General features: G+C 35.5%; 1 protein-coding gene across 2 annotated transcripts in view; it reads right to left on the reverse strand.

Moving 5' to 3' along the window:
• Nucleotides 1-15,250, reverse strand: part of ngef (neuronal guanine nucleotide exchange factor) — a 35,437-nt gene extending 20,187 nt beyond the window's left edge. The window contains exons 1-5 of one of the 2 annotated variants that reach the window (XM_065280517.2): nucleotides 15,095-15,250; nucleotides 14,749-14,972; nucleotides 5,961-6,042; nucleotides 3,153-3,320; nucleotides 2,281-2,357 (exon numbers count right to left, since the gene is read on the reverse strand). In XM_065280517.2, coding sequence (XP_065136589.1) covers nucleotides 2,281-2,357; nucleotides 3,153-3,320; nucleotides 5,961-6,042; nucleotides 14,749-14,965 — 544 coding nt within the window. In that variant the 5' untranslated portion in view covers nucleotides 14,966-14,972; nucleotides 15,095-15,250. The other variant, XM_065280518.2, reaches the window with a different exon arrangement.
• Nucleotides 15,251-15,642: the final 392 nt, after the last annotated feature.

The raw sequence follows: 15,642 nt of genomic DNA on the forward strand, positions 1-15,642 counted from the left end.
ATTGTTTAAAATGGTCCTCAAATGTGCGTTTTATATATGTAACATGTGACCTCCCTACGCCACTACGCATTTATGTTAGGTCGCGCTGGACGAAAAGTTGTGGTTTAAAAGTGTATATTTTTTATTTTTCTTGTCAAAAATGACAATCGTATTGCTAGATGAGACCCTTATGCCTCGTTTGGGATCGTTTAGAGTCCTTTGAAACTCCGTTGAAAAAAACTGTTAAGTGTTGAGTTAAGTATTAAATGTTGGGCTCTATAAAAGTCCATTAAAATGAGAAAAATCCTGCAATGTTTTCCTCAAAAAACATAATTTCTTCTGGACTGAACAAAGAAAGACATCAACATTTTGGATGACATGGTGGTGAGTAAATTATCTAGATTTTTCTTTTAAGAAAATTGAATATTCCTTTAATATTGTAATGCATTACTTTTAAAAGTAACTTTCCCCAAAACTGCCAGGGACACCTACTTCCAAAGCAACTGATATTCCAGCTTTGATTATTTTTATTAACGCATGAATTCATGAAAGGCTCAGTCAAGTAATCTATAAAGACTTTATGTACACCCAAACAACCCTTTCGACACTTTCATCCACACTGCAAAAAATGACTTTCTTACTTAGTATTCTTGTCTTGTTTTAAATGCAAATATCTAAACATTCTTAAATCAAAATGCATTTTCTTGATGAGCAAAATTATACACAGCAAAAAATTATTTTCAAGAAAAAAAAATCTTAGTATTTTTGTCTTGTTTCAGTATAAATTTTTAAAAATTCTTAAATTAAGATGTTTTTTCTTGATGAGCAAAACAACCCAAGAAAATAAGTCTAGTTTTTAGAACAAAAATATCAAATTTAAGTGATTTTGTGCATAAAACAAGCAAAAAAATCTGCCAATGGGGTAAGTAAAAAAAAAAATCTTGAACATTTTTCTTAAACACTAAATCCAAGGAAAATTCAGATTTTTTTGCTTGTTTTATGCACAAAATCACTAAAATTTGATATTTTTGGTCTAAAAACTAGACTTATTTTCTTGCGTCGTTCTGCTCATCAAGAAAAAGCATCTTATTGTTTAGATATTTTTACTGAAAACAAGACAAAAATACTAATTTTTTTTTGCATTGTAGTTTTTAGTAAAAAAATTATTTACATTATAAAATTTAAGTGAATTTGTGCTTAAAACAAGCAAAACTATACAGCAATGGGATAAGCAAATTTTTCTTGAATTTTTCTTGAATTAAGTGTTTAAGAATAAGTTCAAGATTTTTTCTTATCTCGTGGGTTTTTTTTGCTTGTTATATGCACAAATTCAATTAAATTTAATATTTTTTGTCCAAAAAACTAAAGTGAATATATGCATAAAACAAAAATAAGTAAATAAGCCAATGGGTTAAAATAAATTTACTCTTAAACACTTAATTCAAGATTTTTTAACTTAAATATGATATTTTTTTACTAAAAATTCAACAAAAATACTAAGTAAGAAAGTCATTTTTTGCAGTGCAACAAGACTTACAGTGCATATAATGTACACATTATATAAGTATGTGAATCGAACCCTTGCCTTTGGACCTGCTGAGTCCTGACACAACACTATACCAATTGAACCGCATAACCAAAGGTATAACCTCTGACTTACTACAAATCTAAGCTCTACAAACTGGAACCATGTGATCTACTCATCTAAAATGACTTTATAGACCCTTTACCTGCCTGACACTTCATCTAAAAACAACACTACGCAGGTGACCAGCATGTGTCTCTGTCTCAGCTTCTCAAAAGAGTCCCTTTGTACATAGGAAATCTGTTGCGTAATGTCCTGTAGTCACATTCAACAAGACCTTCAGGTGGGTGTATGGCAAAGTCGCTTATATAACCGAGAGCGTTAACGAGAGATGAGAAAATGAGAAGACACAGAATCAGAAAAAGCTGCAAAGACTGAAAACTGAGGAGAGGAAGAAGGGAAATGGATTGCAAAAAGAGATACAGATGATGGATGAATTTACATGAAGACAAAGAAAAAAAAATGATGCAAACGAGATAATATGAAACGATGCTGCGTTGGCGAAAAAGCAGGCGAATAACCCTTGCTGGTATTTCAGCATATTTAAAATTACATCACCCACACATTGCACCTGCCCTCATCCTACACACAACTCGCATGCACAAGCGTTCTGTAAATTAAACTGCAAACAAGTTGCCTACACGGTTCAACTTCAGGAAAATACATGAGCATGATTTGTTATTGTACATCATCTCCCTATTTTTCTGCACACTCACCGACGCTCTTTGTGATCTTGAGATTTCGGCAGGGATTCTCCACTGCCATCTTGTGCGGACTACCATTCCTCACTTGCCTGAATGAGAGAAAATAGAGAACAATTAACAATCAGTGACTTGATAAGATGATAATATTAAGTGTGTGTGTGTGTGTGTGTGTGTGTGTGTGTGTGTGTGTGTGTGTGTGTGTGTGTGTGTGTGTGTGTGTGTCAAAATGAGAACAAATTACCCCTCACCCAGAACACCCTAAAGCTGTTCAAGTCCTACTTTTGTTTCTAAATGAGGGTAATATTGGTTCCTCAGACTTTAATTTCAATTTTTATTACATTTAACCCCAACTGACCTGAATCTGTCAAAGCCATCAGCAGATTCACACAAACAGCACAATCCAACATACTGTACACTGTACAGTACAAGTGCCGAAATATTACATTGTAGTCTAATGTAAATGCATAAATATGCACATGCAGATTTCCTAGCTTTTATTGAAGCACACGAGATGCTCTTTGGAACGTCTCAGATCATCCTGAGATAACATTGATCAGCAGGTTTTACACAAAGCCGATGAGTTCATGTCAGTTCGAGCGCACACTGTCATTAAAGCAAAAGGAGGACGTGGATACAAAAAAATATGTTTCATTAACGTACGCTCAAATTGTTGTGCAGATAGTAAAAAATTACCCACTGTATTTAAAGTAAGATATAAATACATCACAGACTTTCAAATAGTGTCAACTTTTGTTTTCCTTTTAATTTAATTTATTACACACTGAAAAGTTTTTTTTGTAACAAGTACAAATAAACTTTTACAACAATCCACTATCTGATTTGTTACCCATTCTCTCTCTCTTGCTCGCTCGCTCTCGTCTTACCTCTGTTTGACGTTGTCAGGGTCAGCGGTGCGGATGTCATTGTCCTGCACAGTGCAGGCTGTACTCGTCCGTTCACTCAGCTCTTCCATGTCTTGTCTACGCGACCGGACTCCCGGCGTCGGCAACGGAGAACGAGACCGAGCAACTCCTGATACAGTACTTCCGTTGCTTGGCAACAAGATTCCAGAGTGAGAAGGTGGACAGATAAAGATAGATAAAATATTGTTAATATTTACGTGAGAGATACATAACCTACTTGACATATCCAATTATCACTAACAGATATAGAGTCCACCACAAACACATACAGACAAGCACATACATAAGTAAACACTTTGGATATTGTTGATATTGTTGTAGTGATAGGAAAAAACAGACAAAATAAACAGAGATAAATAGACAGAGATAGACGGACAGACAGAACAATAGACAGACAAGCAGCTACAAATACAGACAGACAGATACATGGATAGACAGACAGACAGATAGGACAGAACAGTAGACATATAGACAGTCAGATATAAAGACAGATTGACAGTTACACACACAGACAGAACAACACATAGACAGACAGGCAGACACAGATAGACAGTTACACAGACAGACAGAACGACAGATAGACAGACAGATAGACAAGACACAGATTGACAGACAGACAGACAGATAGATAGATAGACAGATAGACAGTCAGATATAAAGACAGGTTGACAGTTACACAGACAGACAGAACGACAGATAGATAGACATAAAGACAGACACAGATTGACAGTTACACAGACAGACAGAATGATAGATAGATAGACAGACAGACAGACTGACAGGCAGAGATTGACAGTTACACAGACAGAATGACACAGATTGACAGTTACACAGACAGACAGACATAGATTGACAGTTACACAGACAGACAGACAGAATGTTAGATAGACAGACAGACAGACAGAGATTGACAGTTACACAGGCAGACAGACAGAGATTGACAGCTAGACAGAATGATAAATAGATAGACAGACAGAGATTGACAGTTACACAGACAGACAGAACGATAGATAGACAGAATGATAGAACGATAGATAGAACGATAGACAGAACGATAGATAGATAAATAGATAGACAGATAGACAGATAGATAGATAGATAGATAGATAGATAGATAGATAGATAGATAGATAGATAGATAGATAGATAGATAGATAGATAGATAGATAGATAGATAGATAGATAGATAGATAGATAGATAGAGACAGACAGACAGAGATTGACAGTTACACAGACAGACATACAGGCAGACGACAGACAGAAAGAACGATAGATAGACAGACAGAGATTGACAGTTACACAGAACGATAGATAGATAGGCAGACAGACAGACAGGCAGAGATTGACAGTTACACAGACAGACAGACATAGATTGACAGTGACACAGACAGACAGACAGAATGTTAGATAGACAGACAGACAGACAGACAGACAGACAGAGATTGACAGTTACACAGGCAGACAGACACAGATTGACAGTTACACAGACAGACAGACAGAGATTGACAGCTAGACAGAATGATAAATAGATAGACAGACAGAGATTGACAGTTACACAGACAGACAGAACGATAGATAGACAGAATGATAGAACGATAGATAGAACGATAGACAGAGCGATAGAACGATAGATAGATAGATAAATAGATAGATAGATAGATAGATAGATAGATAGATAGATAGATAGATAGATAGATAGATAGATAGATAGATAGATAGATAGATAGATAGATAGATAGATAGATAGATAGATAGATAGATAGATAGATAGATAGATAGATACAGACAGACAGAGATTGACAGTTACCCAGGCAGACAGACACAGATTGACAGTTACACAGACAGACATACAGGCAGACGACAGACAGAAAGAACGATAGATAGACAGTCAGAGATTGACAGTTACACAGACAGACAGAACGATAGATAGACAGACAGACAGACAGATAAATAGATAGGCAAACAGTGATTGACAGTAACACAGACAGAATGATAGACAGACAGACACAGATTGACAGTTACACAGACAGACATACAGAACAATAGACAGACATAAAGTCAGATATAGAGGCAGATTGACAGTTACACAAACAGGCAGATAGACAGACATGTACAGGCAGATAGACAGGTAGATGTACAGACAGACAAAATTGGGAAGAAAGATAAGACTGTTACAAAGACAGATGGCAGATAGATTGATAGATAGACAGATAGACAGACAGATGGGTACATGTACAGACTAACAGATGTAGCGACAAATAGACCGTTACCAAGACAGACAGGCAGATAGATGGATAGATAAACAGATATGCAGGCAGATAGACAGGTAGATGAACAGACAGACAGATGTAGAGACAGATAAACTGTTACAAAGACAGAGAGGCAGATAGATGGATAGATAAACAGGCAGACAGACAGGTGGATGTACAAACAGACGGATTTAGAGACAGAAATACTGTTACAAAGACAGACAGGCAGATAGATGGATAGGTAAACAGATATACAGGCAGATAGACAGGTGGATGTACAAACAGACGGATGTAGAGACAGAAAAACTGTTACAAAGACAAACAGGCAAATAGATGGATAGACAGATGGATAGATAGACAGACAGATAGACAAATAGATGGATAGAGAGACAGATATTTATTTTTAGAACCGGGTTTCTGATTATGATTACTGTGTAGCAATACAACCAGTTCCTGGTTTGTTTGAATCGCAAAGTAATTGTTTGTTTGTGTGTGTGCGTACGTGCGTGTGTGTACTTACTGATGCAGAGCCGATTTATTTGTGCTAGTGGGGCTAAGTGTATTGGAGGGGGCGGAGTTTCCTGGAGTAGTAGAGGTGTGGCCTAACAGAGAAAATGGGGAGGGTTTAACTTAATGGTAAAACATCATAAAACTTAAGACACTTAATGGAAAATACAACAGAAGTACACATTAATGACATCAACGACAAGTGAACTAATTCAGTACACATTAATGACATCAGCGACGAGTGAACTAATTCAGTTTCAAGTGAGAATTTCAGTTCCTGATACAGAGCCAAAATAACATACTGGGCATTCCATGCTACCACACACATTTATCCACAAATACACACTGACAAATAAAACACACACAAACACAGAGGATCCATTGTGAATGTTCACTGTGCGGTCTGAAATGTTGTGGGCACAGGAATGTGTAGATGAAACTTTCAGTTATTGTGTTTGTGTCCAGCTAAGAAAGTGTTCAGTTTCCGCATGCATTTCTATCCTCTGCAAATTCTGAACTCTCGGTAACAAAGGGCACATCTGAAACACTTCATTGCTTCTTAGTAAGAAGCTCTTACTCAGTTTCTCCTGACCGAGCAGCTCCACTCACTATACACCAATCACACATAGTGTAGTGTGCTATTTGTGTGCCTGGATGAGTGCAGGAAGATCGGAAAGCATGTTTGTCAATGTCCCTGAATAAATATTGACCCATGTGTCAGTGCAACATTCAACAGACAGGAATGAAGGTTTTAGCTGCTACTGTATTTCCATCACATAAGTGTCCCTATGGCTCAATAGTGCTTTAAACAAACCCTTGACCTGCTGTATATACTGTATTAACCTTTGGAGCGTCACACTCCTACACCTGTAGTGCTCAGGTGACTTGTTTGAAGAGGGGTATATAATGAAGCAATCTTACAATACAAACATGAAATCCTGGCTAAAGTCTCATAATAATAATCTATAGATTTGCAGCATCAAAGTGTAATTTCAGTCAATCTTTGACATGATCTTACTCAGTCAATATTAAAGATATCAAGGTTATATTTTCACAGAAACGTTCTTTACATTATGGAAGATGATTTATGTAAAAAACAGTATTTTTGAAAATTTTGAAAGACAGGGTCACATATGTATTTTTGGTTCCCACTCAGTCTAATTCCCTGATTTTTCCCTGACTAAAAAGCTAAATTACCATGACCTATGTCCGTGAGCTTAGATAATTAAGTTAATAAAAATGTAGCTTAAATGCGTAATAAATAAATTATTTAAATTGTAGTCTCACTTGAAATCAACAGAGGCTTGGACTCGGAAATGTTATTCCTTATGCCACAACTTAACAAGTGGATTACATTTTGATAAATGGAAACTAAAATTTAAGGCAACAAACAAAACTCTGTAACACGTTACTTGAGGGGTGTTCATAAGACTGACATGACAAATTTATAAATCATGACATGACACGTGTCATGAACATGAAGCAGATTTTATGCACGTTCATGACAACTGTCATTAAGCGTCATTTGTTCAATTATGTCATTTTTTATGCAAAGATGAGATGTCTTTGTTATGACAACTTGACATAAACCAATTATCATAACTTTAGCAAGACAACATAACTGACCACTTTTCTGAATTTATCATTAAAATGTCATTAGGTGTTAAAACATGAATATTTTTCTTGACCTCAACTACAGTGGTACAAATATAATTTGTCATTAAAATGTCATTAAGTGTTAATATTCTGTCAAATAGTTTTATAACAGTGTCATGAATATTCTTCAGTTCATAATGTTTTTTAAGTTTTCTCCATGTGTTTAACAAATAAAATCAATAATCCAATATTAATAATTAAAATTGATAAAATTATATTTTAATGCATTTGGGGACAGATTAACCTAAAATTAAATGAAAACAGTACAATAATAGGTTAAGCCATGCAGCGTTGGGTCCATAACTCTGTTAGTTGTATTTTTTATGTATTGTGCACATACATAAAATAAAGTATAACATTTTGACATGTCTGTTGCATTTTGATAAGGTATTTAAAATTATTTGACATAGTATTAACACTTAATGCCATATAAATGACAGTTTAATATAACATTAACCAATAAAGCTAGGTAGTTTCTTAACTTTGATAATTATTCTGTTATGTCATGTTTATGACAGATTTATGACAAGTTGTCATGTATTGGTTTATGTCAAGTTGTCATAACAAAGACAATTCAAACAATGTCATGTTTGCATAAAAAATTACAGAATTAAACAAATGACACTTAATGACAGTTGTCACTTTAAATATGCATAAGTCTCCTTCATTTTCATGACACGTGTCATGTCAGGATTATGAAGGTGTCATGTCAGTCTTATGAACACCCCTTCAAGTAAAGTGTTACCCAATACTCCCTTATATTCCATGACTTGGATAAAAAATAAAAAATTCCCTGACTTTCAATATATGGAATAGACCTTTTAAAATTCCATGATATTCCAGAAATTCCATGACCCGTGGAAACCCTGTGTATGTAATAATATAAAATACAAAATATATATTATTTAAATGTGCAAACACATCCTAACTGACTAAATGACTTCAAAGCAGTATTTTCGAGCAAAAGTAGGCTTAGACTGGATCAGGGTCAATTTTTTTTACCACAGTAACATAATTTTATGGTTAATAATTTGCTTTAAACCCAGTTTCAATAGTGTCACCAGATATAGAGCACTTATCAAACTGTATAATGGGGTTGTTTTCCCAACGGTCGCCTGTAATTGGAGAAAGCTGAAAGCATGATGCATGCCTAAAAAGAAACATTCACTTTGACTGGTATACATTTACGCATTTGGCAGATGCTTTCTGATTTACAGTGCCTTCAAGGTATACATTTTATCAGTATATGTTTTCCCTGGGGATCAAACCTATGACCCTTCGTGCTGCTAATGCAATGATCTAACAAATGAGCTACAGTAACACTACACCCTAAACATGCTGAGTTATTTTCAACTCAGTAATGGGTTAAAAAGGGACAAACCCGACCGGCTGTGTTGTAATTGAATCTGATAGGTTGTTTAAACCCAAAATGCTGGGTTGTTTTAACCCATTGTTGGGTCAAATATAAACAATATCTGGGTTAATTTAACCCAACGGCTGCGTTTGCCCCTTTTTTACCCAACACTTTGTTGAAAATAACCTAGCAAGATATAAATCTGCCATTCAGGCTTTAACAAGTGGTGTATAAAACCCCTCCTATGTTTTATTACTGTGTACTCTATGAATAGATAAATATTGACAATGCACATCTTTTAAAGATTAACCTTTTTCCACAGAGGATTGTTTCCTGTTCCACATAAGTCCTCTGCGCGTGTGTCTATTGAATGTCGGGTAACAATGCCGTATAGACTGTACATTAAGACTGGGGGATTACCATGGATACAAACTGTGTACATTGTACTTAAAGTATCTCACGAGACATTACAAAACGCAGACGCATTGAGTTTTATCATTAAAGCAGAACAGGCTGCAAACCACACTGCCTTGGCAACCAAAGACACACACATTCACTTCACACATTTACGCAAAACTTTCAGTGTGTTTAAAAAAATGCGGGAAGTTCAAGAAAAGCACATCTTCACACAATACTGTATATATATTTTCACAAACAGACACAATAGTCACACACATGTGCCATAATTACACACCACATAAGAGTGGATATCATTAGGGTTGCCAGGTTTCACAGCAAAACCAACTCAATTGCTATTAAAACTAGCCCAATCGCATTTTTTTTTAATCGTGTTTCATCTGTTAAAATTGATATTTCTGTAGCTAAATATAACATTATTGGGGTTGCTTCGCCTGGGGACACAAAAAAGCCTGTAGCAAAAGTAATTGTCCATTTCCATGGGAAAACCATAGACTTGCCAACTCTGAATATTATGAAAATCTCAAGCAACATAGCACCACTATGATTTTATGTTTTGAAAAAATCTTTTGTACTATAACACAAAATGTATTTTACTTAAGGATCTCACTGTAAACCAAACTGTCTGACAAGCAAAGTCACAAGGAACTGTAAAAACCACACACTGTGAAGTTGGCGTGAGAGCGCAATGCATTCTCGTCTACAGCTGGGTATATTTGTCAAGTCATCCAAATGCTGAGTTTAAAACAAGACTCTCAAACATCACACGTATACATCAGCACACATAATCTGCCTGCCTGCCTATTCTATGGGTGAACTACCATAACACCGATCACTAAATGTGTCACACATATAATATATGAAGAGCTTATAGACAAAAACCTCTAAGTACGTCTGATTTGTTTTGTAAACAAGCATTTTTTATAAGCTCTTATATGTTTAGGTTCAGTCGTGACTCTGGTCCCTTTAAAGGCAATGAAAAGGTTATTAGTTAGTAATTGAAATGTCACTTAAGTCATTTCCTTGGTATTTAACAAATTTGACTGTGCGTGCAAAAATCTCAATTTCTTAAAAAATTGTCACTCTTCACGGTTCTTCCTGAATAAAAGTAAAAGTAAAAAAAATTTGGTCATCATCATTTTAATATTGATAAACCTCATTTAACCAGGTAAAAACATGCATCTTGGGGTACGCACGTCATCGTTCATCTGATTATTCTAATTACTAATTATACTTTGTGCACTTTAACAACCCTACATTTTTGAACGGCTTTAGGCTAAAATTAAGCAGATTTGAAGTGTAAGTATTTAATGATCGTATAATACATGCAAAGAGCATTTGGTGCCGAGAGCAATATCATTATCTAATTTTGACAGGGTGGCGTTTAGTGGCCTTTGCATCTGAGCTCTTCATATTAACCAACGCTATGTCACGCGAATTCGTACATATTTACGAGTTGGCTAATTCGTATTAATTCATACGACCACATTCGTATGTTTTTGTATAACTTGCCTTGACCCTGTGATGTTGGGGTTAGGGGTTCGGTTCATTGATGTTTGTTTCATGAGAATCGTACGTTTTTGCACTATTAATTCATATGAATTTGCCAACTCGTAAAATATGTAAAAATTATCGTAAGATCAGGCTGTATTAACAGTAATCTGCACATATAGACGGTTTCATCGGACGCACGTGCGTTGACGAGATTACGCGCCTGGTCGGAACTTTCCTTATTCTTAGCGGGGTTTACCGGAAATTACGTGTGTTCCACGATAGCCGCTTGTTTATGTTATTACTGCTGAAACCGTCTATACAACATATAAATATAGTTTCATAAAAAATTATTGTGTGCTTAAAGGCCGAAGTATGGTCTGCGTACAGTGTGCGTGACACAATTTTTGTCAGATTTTTTAAACCCTATGTACATTGTATGCGTAGTAGGAATATGTAGGATGTAGGCCATGAGGGGTATAGCAAATTGTCGCAATCACATGCGTTTAACGTCAGTGCGTGTATATGAGTCAAATTACACTGTAAAAAAATTCCATAGAAATTGCAGCTGGGTTGCCGGTAATTTACCGTAGATTTAAATTTATGTTTTTTACTTGCAGTATTTTGTTCAAAGTTAAATGAACATTAAACATTTATAAGTATTTGTCTTTTCAGAGTAAAACTAAAAAAACAGCATCAAGCAAAGCATTCTGGGAAACAAAATCTGGAGCAAAAAAACAGAAAAAGGTTGATGATGATTTCTGATTCCCAGAATGCTTTGCATGAGGCTATTATTGTATAGTTTTATTCTGTGAAGATAAAGACTTGTTAATATTTAAAATTTATTTAACTTTGAACAAACTCTTGCCAGTAAATAACATAAATGTAAATCTACGGTAAATTACCGGCAACCCAGCTGCAATAACATTGTAATTTTTACGGATTTTTTTTACAGTGTAACTATGCCTTGCAAGGCTGTGCATTCGACTGTAACCAGGGCTTAATAGTACATTTAAGAAAGAGATTAGTCCCTTTGGTCTTTTGAAGTTATTGAACTACTGATTCAGAGCTTGATTGTTTGTTACGTCAACTGAAACCGCTTTTGCTGGAATAACAGGTAAAATATTATGCATAATCCAGTCATTAATTGTGTCAAAGAAATGCTAAATATGCATTCATAAGTATGTAACAAAAGCAAACTACGAGCCATTATGTCAAGGACTTCACACAACTTTGGGTTTATTGTGTTAATGGGTGATGAAGGAACCATTAGCTGTGTGTACCAAGGACTTTTCTGTACTGTAAAATATTTTGCATGGTAAAACAATTCCACTGACAGCAGAAGTAACTATTAAAGTATGTATATGTGATTCAAACAAAATAAAAAACTAAATGCTTTCAATAACAAATTAATTAGTTGTTTTACACACGGCTTGCAACTTTCCAATAATGTTTCTTTTATCAGGGAAAGCCCATAAACAACATAAGCAAAAACCGATAGGGGCACAGGTAGTGTTTGCTCATTATTACCCTGATTTCGTGTTGCATGTAAACACCTTAACCGGCTTTCTCGTGGTTTTGATCATGTGTGCATGTCTCCGCGTGTGAAAGATAAACATCACACTTGGAATTTCCGTATGTAAGCACAAAGTAACGCATAAAAGTCTGCTAGACTCGGAGAAACTGTGAAAATTAAAGCTTATATTACATTTACAGGTTCTGCATACATAAGAAGAGATACAACAGTATAGCTTAAGACAGATTTCCCATCTGCTTTTTGAACGACTATATGTGCTATGGGCTGTGACTTCACTGCTTGCGAGAAACCTGACAAATCTCCAAATCCCACGTAAACGCAGTTTTCTGCATAGCCGGTTTATTGATTTGCATGTAAACGCATGAAAACAGGTTTTTATAATAAGCAGATTTTTGATAGTTATCAGCTTATTTTGTGCATGCAAACAAACTCGTTATAGACTTTGTTTACATGATGAAATATCATACATCGTACAAGTTATTTTGGCAAAAACGACACTTAACCAAATTCAAGTTTATTTTGGTTAGACATGTAGCCGTACTATATCGAGTATATAGTGAACCTAGATGGTGAAATTTTGACTATTGCTTGCTGGGTAGTTTTGTTAACTTTTAAGAAAGTACATTTGAATATAAATGTCTTAAAACGTACAGACAAGGACTTAAAGGGATAGTTCACCCAAAAATGAAAATTCTGTCATCATTTACTCACTCTCATGTTGTTACAAACCTGTATACATGTATTTGTTCTGATGAACACAAAAGAAGATATTTTGAGAAATGTCTGTAACAAAACGTGGACCCCATTTACTTCCATAGTATTCTTTTTTCCGACTATGGAAGTTAATGGGGTCCACGATTGGTTTGGTTACAAATATTCCTCAAAATATCTTCCTTTGTGTTCATCAGAACAAAGAAATGTATACAGGTTTGTAACAACATGAGAGTGAGTAAATGATGACAGAGTTTTCATTTTTGGGTGAACTATCCCTTTAAATGGTAGATTAAATGTAGATTTCATAGCATATTTAAATGTTTAAAATGTGATTCCCCCTGTTGTAAGATTCATTAAGATAATAATATTTAACTGGTCATGTGATCTTAACATGGCGGCCACCATGAGAGGAAAACATCCTCAAACAAACTAGAAATGCACAACAGAAATGCACAACATTGGATTTTTGCTGATATTTGATATGCTGATAAGGTAATTTTAGCAGATATCCAATGCCAATACAAGCTAACAAAACGTGTTTCATTTTCAATTTTTTTTTTCAAATAATAAAGTGAAAATGAAACTCGACAGACTATGTATGAATTAAATACAAACTATTTTTACTTAAAGGCAAGCTACCAAAGCTGTTCAGTCAACAGGAGTATGATAGACAATACTAGATCTAATCTTTTCAAAGCTTTCAAGACTAATATGGCATTAAATTCTGATCTCACATAGAGAAACAAACTCCTCATGCGTATGTGATTCTGTTATTGTAATGATAGGGAATACACTGGTCAGTTTAGTCACAGAAATGCGGATAAATACGATGGAAATAAAGATGCAGACACCTATAGAAACACACACACACACACACACACACACACACACATGATTCTCAGAACAATTAAACAAACAGTGAACAATTAAACCAGTTTCTCGAGTTTCGACTGCCTTGTAATTTACCGCAGGGTAAATCATGTGCTTTCTTTTTTCTCTAAACAAATCACTAGAACTTGTTCGGCAAACCTTGAATGTGTACAAACTATAAAACCCTAAGAAACCAACCAAAATCCAAATAAGTAAATAACTGAAGTCAATTTTATCACAGCCACAAATACTGAAAAACCCAGCTAAAGTCATTTACAGTAAATTACTGTAAATATCACGCAAACGTTTTCTACATAAAATCTTCTTATGTAATGTAAAGAATATTTTGTAAAAATATCACTTTAATATTGACTTTGTCAAAGATTGAAATTAAAGGTTGATACTCCTAAACTCATTATGCGATTTTAAGACTTTAAACTGGATTTCACAGATGGGTCACAAACTGTCGCCCCTAACAAATGTCAACTACTGTAAATACGGTAAATGTCATCATTCAAATGAGTCAAGGTCTACAAACCATAACAAACTTTGATTTACAACACACAGGAACAATACTCCAATGTTTAGACCCACTACATTTGCTAAGTAACACCAATACTGCAAAGCTATCAGTTTCAGTAGGACAAGTCGGTTTTCACAAGTTTCACAAGACTTAAAAGTTGTAAAACATAAATAATAAATCACACAAACGCATAAAATCCATGTAAATGTAAGAGAAGGAGATTAAAGTTTTACTCTCACTTTGTGTCTGATACTTTCGTCTCCTCATTGAGCTGTAAAAACGTGAGTTTCTATGAATTGGAGATCGATCAGGTAATCTTTCCTCATCGTCTTCATCTTCCAACGGACCGTGCAGGTGGGCCGCAGGTGTCCGATTTCTAGGGGAGGCTTCCTGAGATTTTTGAGGCTTTCTGCCTCGAAACAGGGCTGTCATCATCTCAGCGATGCTTTCAGACATCAGCTATCTGTAACAAGATCCAGTCGTTCATACAATGATTCCCATTAAACAAACACAGCAGGAATTCCTATTCAAGCCAAAAAATCAATGCTCCCAATATGACAGTCACTTTCTGGATATTTAACTCACAGCACAGTTCTCTGTGTTCTCTGGTCCTTTTTCTCAGCCTAAGGGAAAGGCGTGTTGTTATTAACTCCTAACTTTGGCAGGTGCCATGACTTTCTGTTCCAAAGCTGTTTCTCTTTCCCTCTTTCTCTGAATCCAAACCTGTCTTCTGCACCTCAGTGTCAAAGTTCTCCCTCCTCCCTTTCATTCACGTTCGCCCACCCAGGCTCCGGGTAACCCGCCCTCTTTTCTTCCCCGTCACACTGCCTTACCCTGTTTTGCCTGAGCGCATAACTCTGAGCCCTGCGTGTGTATAAAACAGGTAGAGTAACTCACCTAAAACAGCAGGTCATGTATTTTTGGCAGTCAATCTGTAACTATGAATGCGGACACCTCACCCATTCTGTCGCATTAAAAAAAAACAAACAATAAAAGTCCAAATGATTTTGTCCCGCACTTTAAACAGCTTATCTAAATGCTTTGCATATCTTTCCTGGTGCTAAGTCTCTAGCCCTTATCAGTATCAGTCAGTAACATAAATTTTTATGTGTTGTTTTACCAGATACATTTAC

This window comes from Paramisgurnus dabryanus, chromosome 8 (genome assembly GCF_030506205.2).
Source record: "Paramisgurnus dabryanus chromosome 8, PD_genome_1.1, whole genome shotgun sequence".
In the NCBI taxonomy this organism is placed as follows: Eukaryota; Metazoa; Chordata; class Actinopteri; order Cypriniformes; family Cobitidae; genus Paramisgurnus; species Paramisgurnus dabryanus.